At 55.9% G+C, this 14342-nt stretch overlaps 1 protein-coding gene across 1 annotated transcript in view; it reads left to right on the forward strand.

The window, feature by feature from the left end:
• Positions 1 to 14342, forward strand: part of RPTOR (regulatory associated protein of MTOR complex 1) — a 237071-nt gene that overhangs the window by 192110 nt on the left and 30619 nt on the right. The window contains exons 14-20 of the mRNA XM_066381484.1: positions 3443 to 3517; positions 6224 to 6289; positions 6568 to 6759; positions 7394 to 7534; positions 8856 to 8973; positions 9442 to 9582; positions 9841 to 9999. Of these exons, the coding sequence (XP_066237581.1) occupies positions 3443 to 3517; positions 6224 to 6289; positions 6568 to 6759; positions 7394 to 7534; positions 8856 to 8973; positions 9442 to 9582; positions 9841 to 9999 (892 nt within the window). The remainder of the gene's footprint in view (positions 1 to 3442; positions 3518 to 6223; positions 6290 to 6567; positions 6760 to 7393; positions 7535 to 8855; positions 8974 to 9441; positions 9583 to 9840; positions 10000 to 14342) is intronic.

A 14342-nucleotide genomic window follows, 5' to 3' on the forward strand; every position in this document is an offset into this window, starting at 1 on the left:
CGTTTAAAGGTCTTGCTAGACTTGGCAAGCAGGAGGGCAGTTGTGCCAAAGGTTTGTTCCTGTGTGGGGAGCCTATCAAACTGCCTGTGACTATGCTGCTGAATTTGGGAGGAACAACTGGCCCTTGTGACCAGTAAACAGAGCCCCTGCCTGGCACAACCAGCTTGATGGCCTCACACCACTGGTGCAGCTTGGGCAGTAAACACCCTGCACATTGTGCATCCCTGGATGGATTCCTATAGCACTCTGCTATGGGACAGCTAACCGAAGGCCTTGGTGCTGTCACCTCCTGTTGGTCTTGTCATCAGAGAACTCTGACCCCAGGGACAGATGGGTGCTCCCCCTCTGAGGGACTTCCCCTCCGCAGGTGAAATTGTTCAGGCCCCACCCCTGCTGGGAACCACATTTAATTACCTGTTGGTGTTTGTGCAGCTGGGGCTCCCGCCTCCCCTGGAGTAGACTGTAATCCACATGAAGGAAATGGAAGGCAGGGCCTCTCCCCACAGCTTCCTTCCTGCGTGTTCCCACCTGGAGCTCGATCTGGGGAAAGGAACGGTGGGACACATGTGGGTGCTTTGGACAAGGTGTGGTGGCCAGAGCCCTTGCCCGTGGGTGCTTTGCCACTGACCTGCAGCCTGCGTCTGTGACGTGTATGTGTGTCGGTGGCGTTTCTGAACCTCTGTAGTCAGAAGGCCTGCTTGTCCATTCCTTATGAGCTACTCAGCCTAAGTTGGGAGGGGGTGTCCCAGCACCCACTTCCCCGAGAGTGTGAAAGGCAGGCAATTACAGTCTGAGCTCATTCCCAACCATTTATTTCCTAAGTGATACCTGCTGAGAAGCGGACTAGTGGGCAGGTGTTGGGATGTGGGGATGGCATTGCTGGTGACCTACCTGTGGCCTGACCCATCAGAACAGCTTTCTATGAAAACAGTGGTGGCCAGGCTGCGGGGTTAGAGGCAGGACAGTGCCACAGTGTCAGGGATTCTGACATGTGTCTTTAGTCCAGAGTTATTCACAGGGTATGACCTGGTGACACACTGTCCCCCTGTGATGAGACATGTTTAAGGAGCTTTGTGACTGTCTGGGCCTTGATTTGTTGATTGTGAGGATTAAAAACAGAATCAGGTCCCAGCCACTGATCTGACAGTGTGACCAAGCTCCCAGCTCTTCTGGGCCGACCCCTGCAGGCAGGAAGGCTTCATGGGGATCTAGTGTATTAGCAAAACCTTCACTCAAGGCCGGGAGCCTCTCTGAGTGTCACTGGAAACCACATGCACGATTGACTTCCCCACTATCCCACATCCCTGGTGCTGTGCTCCCTGCCCCCTGCCACTGCCACTCGCTTCATCCCCATTTAGACATCAGTGTTGTGATGTGAGGAAAAGAAACCCGATTGTCGGAGGCCCCTGAGGAGCGGGCCATTGGGGAGTGGAGGGGGTGGGGTCAGGGCTGTGTATCCAGCAGGTTCCATCTGCAGAGCCACTGAGAGGGCTTTGCACAAGAGCTGCCCCATGCAGGGGGCAGCAGGGAGCTCAGAGGGTCCAACTGCCTGCACCCTGCCTCCTTGCAGTCTTAGAGCCCATTTCTTAGGATTCTGACCTTGCTGCTGCTTTAATGGCCTTCCTCCTTGTTGGAGCATACTGGTAGCCAAGGCAGTGTCTCCATGGGTGCTTTGCCATGGATGTCACTAATCAGTTTTTCTGGGCATTGATACTTACAGCCTTGTTAGTACCATGGCCATATCCGTGGCCCATTCCCCCCAAGAACAAGAGCAGTGATTTGTGTGTCACTCCAGCCATCATCACATCACTCCTGCATGTTACTGGTTTAGAGTCTGACTCCATTTTGAGCAGGTCCCTCAGACCTCCTGGGGCCCAGCACTTGCCAGAGGGCCTGGACGCAAGAGTGGTCCTTGGCCTCATACCTCCTCCTCTCCTCTTGGCAGATGGAAACCACTTCCTCAGCTTCGTGCCTGAATCCACCCCACCCCTCGTTTTCCTCAACTCCAGATGTCCCAGGCAGGATCTTTTCCATCCCTTGAAGAACCAGCACTTGCAGAAATGCCCCCAAATCAGCCAGCCTCGTGTGAAACTAGGGCTCTGCGGCCCCATGCTGCTGCCAGCAAGCAGGTCCTTCCTCTCAGATTCCTGACTCCTGGCTGTATCTATCAGCTGTCAGCCAGTCCCCCAAGGCCCAGCTTCTTGCTCCATGGTGTGGTTCTCACCCGTACACACGTGGCTTCTGATCTAGATGCTCAGCTTGACTCACCCTGCACTTCAGGTTGCACCACCTTCCCCAAGAGCAAGGTACCTCTGATGCAGAGTGCCCCAGACTGAAGCCCCCCCCTACGGTAGCCACCACACCCAGGTCCTGCCAGCCCGCTCCCCTCCCTGTGTCCGGATCAGCCCTGTCTCCCATCTTCAGCACCTATCTCCCCCTTCCCACCCGGCCCCTGCCTCGCCTTCCATGGCACCTGTTTGTGATTCTCAGCTGCCTGGCCTTGGCAGGCCTCCTCAGTGCAGCCTTCAGAGCCTGTGCCGACTGCCTTCTGCCACCCATCTCTCCCTTCCTGCCCTGCATCCCAGCAGAATAGCACCTCCTTCACCCCTTCCCCACCCCCTGTCCTGACTCCATGGAAAACCCCAGCTACTCCTCAGTTTGGGCATCTCCACAAGTTGCCTCCTCACTGTGCCACCAGCGCCCACTCATCGCTTCTAGGCCTGAGCAGGGCACAGCCCACATCTCTGCATCCAGGCCAGGCCTTGGCCCCTGGTGGGCCCCCTGGGTGTGTGCTGAGCCACTGCACAGACTGTAGGCGTCACAGGTGCTTTGTGAGCTGAAGGGCCTGAAGGAGCTATGTACTTGACTGACGGCTGTTTAGCACTGAGCTGTGAGCTTCCACCTTAGAGCTGCATCTTTTGAGCAAAGAGTGGGGCCTCTAGGAAGCAGCTGTTTCAAGTGTGACCATGTGACAAGTAATGCACTATTGTCATATGCACACAGATTATTGTTTTCAGTACTTTTTAAGTCCAGTCAAGCAAAATCTTAAGATTACAGCAGGGGCTGAGGGTCTGTAGAAAGCAGGGGTGGTCTCACGTGTTGGGTACATCCCAGCTCAGAAGGCAAGAGGAAGGGAGGGTGGGCCTGAAGGACGTGGTGGAGGCTTCGGGGTGAAAGTGGCCCTCCAGAGGACCTCACTGCAGCCAGGCCTCCTCACCCCTCATGCACCCAGGAAGAGTGTGCAGGGAACATGTGAGATGCTAGCCCTTCCCACAGCTGAGGGCAGTATCTCTGCACAGCATGGCAGTGGCTACCTACAGTGCATGTTAGACTTGAGAGGAGAAGGTGACTGAGATGTGAAACACGCGTGCTCAGTGGTTTATGTGGCACGAGAAGCAGAGCCCCCCAGGCACTTACTGGCTCTCCCGTCTTCTCTCCCCAGTCATGCCAGGCTGACCTGGTGAAGGACAATGGGCACAAGTACTTCCTGTCGGTCTTGGCAGACCCCTACATGCCGGTAAGGACCAAACACATGGTTTTGGACAATTTGGATCAGTGTCATTGGTCTCTGCACAACTGTTTACACAATGGTGACAACTTTCAGAGGGCACTGGGGCAGATGCTCCTCACACCGCACCACCCAGGTCAAGGCCGCTACGGGCAGTGGGCCGCGCTCTGGGAGCCACTTCAGCCCTCAGCTCCCACTCCCCTCACCCATTTTGGGAGCTCTCCTTTCTGTCTGATTGAGGGTGCGGTCAGTCTTGGCATGTAATCTGTATTTTACATGAAGTTGTTAGAACTCAGTAGTCTATGACTGGCATCTGTAATAATTCCTATAAATGTTTGATCATCTCTGTGTTCTCCATCTCCCCAGTCCTAGCACATCCCAGTCCTAGCATGCCAGGAGGACCAGGTCCTGAGTTTGATGATGTCTGGCCGCTCGTGTGCGCAGTCTCAGCTGGCCGTCGTTGGTTTTCTTAACTAAAGTGTTATTTAAAAAGCAGGATAGTTACGTGAAAGGGAGAGAGTGCTTGGGTGGTTAACTTAAGTCTGCACTCTGCATGAGTGGAAATGGTCAACTCCCCACCCTTCCTGGTCAGTCAGAGAACCAGTGATCTGGATGGACAGGAATGGTGACCTGAGGAAGGTTGTAGAAGGCTGAGCTCAGCTGGAACGGCTGGACCCCACTTCAGTGACTGACAGACACATTCCATTCAGGTTCTGAGGGCATGCCGAATTTGAACGGAAGGAAAGGAAATGCCCGAAAGCCAAAGCTAAAGGTAGAAGTCAGAGGAGGTCATGGTGGGAAGGGAGCAGGGACAACATGGGGTCCAAGACTGCACAGAAAACATGGGGCCTGAGTTGGTAACACCCCTGCTTAAAGCCAGGAGCCTGTGAGGTGCCCCTACCCCACTGTGACGTCCGACCCGGAAAGCCGCTCCCCGTGTGCCCATGTGGGGCAGAAACTTAAAAGGAAGGCCTGAGAGAAACAGAAACCTCAGGCCTGCACCCACAGGGGTGGGGCTGCACTTGTGCTCCCCAGGTAGATGGGAGCCCCCTGCCAAGAAAGGAACTCAAGACTCATTCAGGGTCACTGAAGACCCCAGGCACCTGGGAGAAGCAAGGGCAAACCTTCCTTCAGGAAACCTCCATGCCTGACACAAGACGCGGTCAGCGTCACCTCTGACCAGTCCAGGGTGCAGGACTGAGGAGAGGAGAGTCGCCAGTGGGGGACTACAGGGAGAGTGAAAGTAGCATGTACCTGACAAGTACCTTTAAATTGATTGGATGAAACCATTTGTTTTCATTATGTTGGAAAATAAACCACTGCAGAAGCACTTATGTTCCCACTGTAAGAAACAGTGTATTCTGTGCTTTTTATCTTCTTCTAAGGGGCCAGGTAGATTCTTAGTAAACAGGCAGATCAGGGGCAGAGACAGACCTGTGTGGAAGACATGATCACCTAGTCACTGCCGTTAAAACTCTGCAGCGAAGCAGGCAGTGGGGTGGACATGGCCAGTGAGAGGACCCCATGGAATGGAGCAACTAGCCATGTGAAGGAGCATCTGGAAGACATGGGTGGGAAAGCAGGGGGCATCTGATCCAGTCATGGCTGAGAGGTTTCCAGACTTAAGAAGCACAGGGAGGCTTGAGATTGCGTAACAAGAGCAAGTCCACACAGAGAGTCATCATAGTGAAAGAATGGACTGTCAGAGGTAGAAATAACCAGAACCAAAGAAAGGTCATTTGCACAGGAATGAGCGCAATTCCACGGGCAGGCAACTCTCCATCAGCACGAGCAGGTGACCAAAACGAGTTTGAGGTGGGGGGGCTACAAAGCACTGTCACCCTGGACTCTGTCCAGCTAAAGCATTGTCCAGGGGGAAGGCAGAGCCAGTGCATCTCCAAGGACCAGCTATCCCATGGGCGAAACCCACCGAGATCATTCTCAAGCTCAGGAGGTCAAACCCACAGGGTAGTCAGGTGCAAGAGGCAACAGAAAGTGCAGACGTCGGCAGACATGTTGGTTGTGAAAATAATAGACAATTATCGGTCATTTGAGGGGTCAGGACAGGAAGAGGCGTGTTGGAACAGGCGCTAACTTTCCTGCCTCTATCAAGTGAGACACAGAGAATCTTTTTTTTTTTTTTAAGATTTAATTATTGATTTTGACTAGGCAAGCCCAGGGTTTCAAACCTATGACCTCAGCATTCCAGGATGAAGCTCTACCCACTGCACCAACACAGGATAGGTGACGCAGAGAATCTTAGTGCAGACTTTGTTCTGCACGAGCGAGCGGCAACATCAGACACAGATTCCTGAGTTCCGCAGAAGACAGGAAAGGATGGGGAAGGGACCATCCAGCAGCAGCCTGGGGAAGGGGAAGAAATGAGGCGAAGTTAGGACTCACTGACTGCATGTGCTTGGCGAGGGGCAGCCACGGGACTTGGCCAAGCTAGACGCCCACAGCAGGAAGCCCACAGGCTCGCACTGCCCTGGCCGCTGCACCTTCAGGAACAGTCCACCCTCAGAAAGGTCTGCCCACAGCTGCCAGACCTTGGGAAGGGGCTGTTCTTTCTCATGGAGTCAGTTAGAGACAGGAGCTGCTCCTGTTACTTTGGTTATGCCTCGACCTTGTCACAGGTTCTGAAAGGCTATTTGTGGTGCTGGGGTGGTGAGTTTCCACAGGAAAGGGCAACACTAGGGGTGACCTGTTTTCCAGGCCGAACACAGGACCATGACAGCCTTCATCCTTGCCGTGATCGTCAACAACTACAACACAGGGCAGGTGGGTATCATGGTCATGTCCCCCTTCCTCCCCACGGCCTCCCAGTGGTTGTGCAGAAGTGCTGCCCAAGCTCCATGTTTGGGGACTGGAGCATCCCAGCATGGGGGATGCCCTGGCGGAAGGGGGGCTGAACATGCATTTGGGGTGAATTGAAACTGGTGGGATTTGAAATGAGAGACACGTCAGGATTTCCTCGAGAACGTGAGGGCCATGACCCAGTCACACCCACCCAGGTGCCCTGGTGGACAGGGGCCCATGCGTGTCTTCCCCTCACGTAGGAGGCCTGCCTGCAGGGGAACCTGATCGCCATCTGCCTGGAGCAGCTCAGCGACCCACATCCCCTGCTGCGCCAATGGGTAGCCATCTGCTTAGGGCGCATCTGGCAGAACTTTGACTCGGCCAGGTGGTGTGGCGTGAGGGACAGTGCCCACGAGAAGCTCTGCAGCCTCCTGTCTGACCCCATTCCTGAGGTAAGTCCATCCCTCTCAGGGTTAGGCTCACGTCACAAGGCCAGCAGGTACTTGGTGCTGCTGGTCCTGCCGGGTGCGTGGGAAAGGGTGCCATAGGGATAGTGCCTCCAGCAGGTACTTGGTGCTGCTGGTCCTGCCGGGTGCGTGGGAAAGGGTGCCATAGGGATAGTGCCTCCAGCAGGTACTTGGTGCTGCTGGTCCTGCCGGGTGCATGGGAAAGGGTGCCATGGGGATAGTGCCTCCAGCAGGGCCTGCTCTGGCATGCTGCCTGGTGCATGGGAAAGGGTGCCGTAGGGATAGTGCCTCCAGCAGGGCCTGCTCTGGCATGCTGCCTGGTGCATGGGAAAGGGTGCCGTAGGGATAGTGCCTCTAGCAGGGCCTGCTCTGGCATGCTGCCTGGCATCCAGAAACCATGGCCCGTCCCCTGAACCCCTATCTTATTGTTACCAGCCCCTCAGATTGGGGCCATGAGGATCCTTCTTGTTTGTCCCCCATTTCTGCTCCGTCCTACAAGCAGGGCTGACGCAGAGGGTATACCCTGGGTGCAGTGAAGCGGGATTGAATTGGCTGAGGCCTGGCCGGTTCAGGCCCCACGGCCAGCATGGGCGGGACTGTGACCTATCACCCCCTGCAGGTGCGCTGCGCAGCAGTCTTTGCCCTCGGCACGTTTGTGGGTAACTCTGCAGAGAGGACTGACCACTCCACCACCATCGACCACAACGTGGCCATGATGCTGGCCCAGCTGATCAGCGACGGGAGCCCTGTGGTGCGGAAGGTGTGTGGTCCAGTCCAGCCTGACCTGACCTGACCACGGCAGAGAGCGCTGAGCTCCCTCACAAGTGGCCCCCTGGGAGCAGCCTCCCACATTTGTTTACTTCTCCAAATGTAGTTTCTCCCGGTCAATCATGTGTCTGCTGCATTCAAGGGCTAACTGGCAGCCTGGGCGCCAGGTCTGTCCCTCCTGAGAGCAGCAGGCACATGTCATGAGACTCGGGCAGGATATGCTCACAGACAGACAGACAGGTGTGGGTGTTTCCTCCCTGCCCCAACATCTATCAGCCACTGGCAAAACCGTGTATAAAGCTGGAAACCTTTGCTGAGCCCGAGACACTGGGGAGGACTCTAGGCAGAGGAACCGCAGGTTGCAAGGCCCAGTGTAGAGGGTGGGTGGGGCACAAGTGGCCAGAGGTGCTGGACCCAGCTGGGGAGGGCCGGAGAAGGCCGTGTTTTGTTCTGAGTGTGAGCAGAAGGGCCCACGGTTTGGAGGAGGATGGGACCAACCCTGCCATGAGAGCTGCAGTAGCCCAGGTGGCGTGTTGCTAGAGTGTTTGTGTTCTCTCCCAACCGCTGTGAGCAGAGCCATTCCAGCTCACTAGGCTGTGCACACACTGTGTTCTGTGCTCAATGTAAAGCTCCGTCGGCACCCTGGCTGGCAGCCCCACCTGGTGCCTCCTCACCTCCACAGCAGGAGTGCTGGATGCAGAGCTGCTTGGGTATGGGCCGTGCTCCGGCCTTTGCCTTGGTGCTTCCCCTGGATCAGAGGGTCCACAACCCTGGTGCAAGTTCATCTGTCCCAGGGCCAAATGCAAGCATTATCACCAGCATCAGAGTAAAGGGAGGAGCAGTCGTTTCCAAAAACACTGCAGGCTCCACCTTCACTGGGAGGGACCGGCGGAACTGGCATACAGGCAGCTGGAGCCCAGGGCCAGGCTCAGCCACTGCAGGTCTGCTGGGGGTATCATCCTAGTCACAGTGATGATTGGGAAGGTCTGTGCCTTCCCACTCAGGGCACCATTCACTCTCTTGTCCTTACACCGTCTTTTGTGGGTCTTTCTCAGGCACTCTGGTGCCTTCCAGAGGCTGCTTGAGGCTGGTGGCCCTGACTTTGACTTCACTTGTTGAGAGGCTTCTGCTCACACTGCCTCCTGTGCACATCACCCAAAAGCATGATCCCTGTGGCCCACACTGGGCACAGCGTTCTGCCCTCACCTTTTCCCTGCAGTGTCTCCAGCATCAGCAGGAACCCTTAGGTGTCCCTGCTTTTCCACATGCCGCAGCTGCCACGCAGTGTGACTGTCCCCTCTCCTCCTCTGCAGGAGCTGGTGGTAGCGCTGACTCACCTGGTTGTTCAGTATGAGAGCAACTTCTGTTCAGTAGCCTTGCAATTCATGGAGGAGGAGAAGAACTACCCCCTGCCCTCTCCAGCAACTGCAGGTACACCCTTGTCTGCTGGCCAGATGGAACCCTTTGTCAGAGCCATCAGCAGCCCCCCCAGTTTTGCCAAAAGCTGGGCTCAGCTATCAAGTTCTTCCCACTCAGATAGCAACAGTGAGAGGCTCTGAGATTCCCATCTTCCCAGGCACTGAGCAGGACAGAAAGGGCAGGAAGGGGCTACTCCAACTCTCAGACTCTTCCTTCCTTTTACCCATTTTGGGATTCAAATTCGTGGAAGTGTTGAAGGATGTTATTGGGGCTCAGAGGACAACCCATGCCTCTGCCTGCCACTGGGTTCATATCTTACCGTCCTGGGTCACAGCCGTCTCTGCCGGGAAGAAGGCTCATGGTCAGTAGTGAAGGCCTCAGGAGGGGACCGAGGGTGGACCTGTTCCATGGGTCACTGCTCCTTATACTCCCCCACCCCCGGAGCCCTCCATGAAAGCTCCTCTCCTACTCTTTCCCCAGAGGGGGGGAGCCTGACCCCCATGCGAGACAGCCCTTGCACACCCAGGCTGCGCTCCGTGAGCTCCTATGGGAACATCCGTGCTGTCACCACAGCCCGAAGCCTGAACAAGTCTCTGCAGAACCTGAGCCTGACTGAGGAGTGTGAGCATGGGCCTAGGGCTGGGGGGTATTCTGCGTGGGCAGGGGGCTGCCCTCCTCTACTGAAATGAGCCTGGACCCCATGCAAATGCAGCTGGTACTTGCTCCTGCGGCCCCGCCCCACCGCAGCTCAGGGTCTCCCTGGGGAGGGCAGCTCGGCCCCAGAGATCATGGGGTGCGGGGGGTGAACATTTCACCACTAATTGTGGGACAAAAAGGGTCTGGCATTCGGCACTGACGTCCTCCCCTGGTGTTGGCCAGCTGGCGGCACAGTGGCATTCTCCCCTGGGAATCTGAGCACCAGCAGCAGTGCCAGCAGCACGCTGGGCAGTCCCGAGAATGAGGAGTACATCCTGTCCTTTGAGACCATCGACAAGATGCGCAGAGTAAGCTCCTACTCGGCCCTCAACTCCCTCATAGGTGAGTCTGCCCCCCCCCCCACGCCCCACTCTGCCCATATGGCAGAGACCTGAATGTGAGTGAGGTCATTGGGTGCCCAGCACTGCCTGGGCTGTGGGGAAGGAGAGGGAGGTTTCAGTCACTTCAGTTTTGAGCTGATGACAGATAGGCTGTCTGGGCTGACCAGCTTTGTCACACAAGGTGGCTACCAGAACTTTCTATCTGTCTCCATAACATAATACAACAGTGGTGTTCTGCCAGTAGCCCTGCCCCCAGGAGATGTGTGACAGGCAGAGTGTCAGCCTACACACACACAGGCCCACCTCAGAAATGGGGACACTTTGTTCTGGAAGCCAGTTCTACCCAGACAGCTAAGTAACACATAACTTTTGTCTTATACAGTCTGGGCTGCCCCATAGAGTTTGTGTGTTCAAGTTCAGGATCCATTTCTTTAATGATGGCAGAATTATTAGGGTTGTCTATTCATCAGTAAACCTTAGTGGGTAAGTCACATTTTTCTAAGATGCCAATGTCACCTCAGTTTCCTCACTTATTTCCCTGAAGCTGCCTAGAGTATTCTGTGACTTTGATCTCTCTGCTGTCCGCAAGCGCGCAGACATGAGCAGTGCCTCTGGGAGGCTGGGTTCGCCTGTGGGCTCGGGCCTGAGTGAGGCAGCCAGCTGCATGCCTGTGCCTCAGAAATGGGAGGTGTGTTCACTGAACAGATGCCTTGTAAGTGCCCATGGACCTGGCGCGGAAGCACACAGGTGTGAAAGGGTAACTGTTTAAGTGCCACCGACTTTAGGCTTTGAAGCTGGCGTATCAGCGCCCAGAACCCCATCCCTCCCCAAAGGGAGCCTCCTTCCCGCCTCAGGTGAGGGGGCCACTCGGACTCAGGTGGGGGCCCAAAGCCAAATGTGTTCATGACCTTCCAAGCCCTCAGCACCTCAGAGCCTCCCCGCCCATCTGTCCCCATCCTCTCTGCTGCTGCCACTGGCATCTGGCGAATTCTCCTGTTGGGTCCCTGCCTCCACTCTGCCCTTCCCGGGCTCCTGTTCCACCTCCGTCTTTCCATGCTGTGTGTGTCCAGCACCACCATGTTCTAAGGGACCTCGGTCCTCTCTGCAGCCTTCTGTATCTGACCTCACAAACCACAGAGCCTGCATGTGTTGAGGGAGCTGCAAGCCAGATGTTAAAGCCATGCATCCTGGGACCACTGGGAACTTCCACCACAGCGGATTGACGAGTCCGCTGTTTGGTGCTGCATGTCTGAGGGGACACTGGACATGTTAGTGGCAGGAACGCACCTTGGCCATCTGGATGCACAGCCTGACTCCTGTCAGAACACAGTCCTTGCTGTTGGACAGGAGACAGTGCTGGCTCTCGGCACCACAAGAAAGCCGTAGGCACCTTCGTTCCCATGGAGGCTGGCACCCCCCACCCACCCCACCTGGTGTCTCCGCTGAGTGCAGAGCACATCATGGGTGCCTTGTCTCATACAAAGTCTGAGTCCTATAGGTTTTCCTGCCACAGGAAACTGGGTTTTATCCTCACATCATTCAGATCTTTGAGAACATGAGTGGGAACGTCACAAACTGAGCTGGAGTTTGGAGCACTCTGAGGATGGACTAGCCGGGTTCCAGGTCTGCCTGAGGGTATCACAAAGAGGGGCAAGTGGAGAAGCCAGGGCCTGGGGACTGGCTTCTGGAGGAGGCACAGGCCCTTGGCCCCATGGTACCCGGCAGCATCAGAGTAAGGGGCCATTGACACCAGGTGACAGGCCCAACCCTTGCCTCCCACAGACCTCGGGTTCCCTTGTCCTGCTGCTCTGCCGGCCGACAGACTTCTGAGACCCAAGTTGCCCCAAAGCTCTGAGCAAATTTTCCTGCATCTTATGCTGTTTGGGGAGTGGTAGTTGTGACCTTTATGACCTTCAGTCCAATGTGAAAGTAGGTGCTCTGTTCTGGGGTGTCCAGCCAGTGGCAGGGGGCACTCCCCGGTCCCAGCTCCTGGCTCCAGGTGCAGCCATCCCATGTGGGACATGGGTGTGCAGATGGGTTGTCATGAACAGAGGCCAAGTAACTGGGTGGGCTAGCCAAGAAGGAATCGACTGGACCCCAGTGTTGTGTTTTTACCAGACAGTGGTCACACTGTTCCTGTGGTCAAGTACACGGACAAAAATGAGACTTTTTTATTACCTATTGAATCTCAAACGGTGTTGTCAAAGTTGAAGTCCTCTGCAAGAATGCCAGCGAGTGGCAGTGTAGGCAACTTAGTGGGAAGTACACAGTAACAACACAGGCGTCCGCCCTTCCTCCGTGCGCAGCACAGCCCCCGCCTCCACAGGTGACCTTGGTGCCACAAGCATGCCTCCCTCCGTGCATCAGCATCTGCTGGGAGGGGACGAAACGGGGACCCCTGCACTCACCCTCATGTCTGTACCCCGGGCACCACTGATGAGTCTATGCTCCCGGTCTTGCACAGGCCCCCCCGTCCCATGGGTTAAACCAGGTCTGTCGTCTGTGGTCAAGCTGGGATTCACCACACATCGTGTCGGCATTGCTGTCCCATCACAGCTCCTTGTCTCACGGCCACGCTCCTGGGAGCTGCCGCCACGCATCAATCTGAGCTCAAAAGCACTGGAGGAGCAGAGTGGCCATGGTGGCCACAAGGAGCCTGTGAGTGGCCGTGACAGCCCCGTGGGGCTGTGGGGCACTTGGCCCCTGCCCTGTATGGGGCTCCTTCTCTTAGAGCCACTTGCTTGTGGAAGTGCATCGCCTGCTTCCTCCTCCTCTACGGCTGTCCTGCAACAAACTTGGAGCAGCATCCTCTAAAAGAAATGATACTTATGGTCACCTGGTGGTCCCCTCGTGACAAAGCACTGTTCCTATCAGCCAGCCATCAGTGAGGCTAGAAAAATAGATTGTAGGGAATTTCCCAGAGACTCTGGGTAGTGTTACCCATTTCCATGGACGTTGGTGGTGAATCTGGACAGAGACATGAAGTCTGAGAGTCGGCTTGTGATCTATGTCTGACCTAAAAGGGTACACAGGAGAACAGTGGGGAGGGGACAGCATAGGGTCTGCTTGGATCTGTCACCAGAGTGCAAGGTCCCCTCCATGTGGCACGTTCTCACTAATGTCCAGGTCAGTGTTGGGCCAGACTCCTGGAAACGGACCATCTGATTCCCTGTGTCCCCATGAAGCTCTGTGAGTGCTTTCCTCGCACCTAGGGAGCGCCCGAAGCTAGTTGCTGAGAGTGTACATGGACAGGCGGATGCATGAAGGGAAAAGTTCCCTGGGATAGCTTTCCTCTGCCTGTGGGATATCTCAGCTTGCAGCAGTGACAGATACGGTCCCAGCCCAGCACCCACAAAGTCACTCTGAGGCACAGCAGCTGCCAGCACCTCTGAGTGGCTGAGCCCATGACACCCATACGCTACAGCAGTAGAGTCACTAGAGGAACCTTGTAAATGCCCGTTGGGATGTATTTTTCATAGTGTTTCCTTGGGAGGAGGCCATGCCCGCATGAGCTGAGAACAGGCATCTTCACCTCATCACTGCGGATGGGCTGCTGTATATGGACCGGGCAGCCAGCGAGCAAGCCAGAACCACACGTCCTGGTCCGTGGAGGTGGAGGTGGTGCCACCTTTTTTCACAAGTCAGGATGTTGGGAGGAGAGCTCAGGTCTACCCATGTGCATTTGCACGGGACTCACGCGTAGCTGACTTCTGCTGTAGCCTCGTTGTTGTCCCCCAGCATGACAGCCATGTTCACCAGGAAACACCTTTGATGGCATTGCTGACACAGAGCCTCCGACAAGGCTTCACTAGGCTCGGCTACCACCTGACATGGGGCCGTGGCCTGTTGGAAATCCTCCTCATGTCTTTGTTATTGAACAAGCATTTGCTCTCTAGAAACAAACTGTCGACATCTGTGCAGCTCTGTGTGGCTGCATCCCACCCATGTCTCCTCCTTGGGCCCAGGACCATCTCCTCTGCCAGCCCCAGGTTGACCCAGGAACACATAAGGTCCCATCCCACGCGGCCTCCCCATGCTCCCAGTCCTGCCGCCAGCATGTGCTCAAGCGGCTCCCTTCCCAGTGTTGCCTCTCATCCTCCCTTGCTATCAGGTTCCACATGACGGAGATTCTGGTTCCACAGCCCCTGCTCCTCCTCCAGCCTGCACTGCGCCCGCCTCCCAAGCGGCTCAGCCTGTTGCTCCCACTGGTTTCGGAACACACACCCAAGTGTCCCCTGTCTATGCACACGCTCAGGCATCTCCTCGACCTTCTTGTCTTGGTTCATTTCTGTTCTGCTGTCCTCCCCTCCAAAAAAAACCCTCTGTTTTTTGGTCAGGTCTTCC

This window comes from Saccopteryx leptura, chromosome 4 (assembly GCF_036850995.1).
Source record: "Saccopteryx leptura isolate mSacLep1 chromosome 4, mSacLep1_pri_phased_curated, whole genome shotgun sequence".
Classification (NCBI taxonomy): Eukaryota; Metazoa; Chordata; class Mammalia; order Chiroptera; family Emballonuridae; genus Saccopteryx; species Saccopteryx leptura.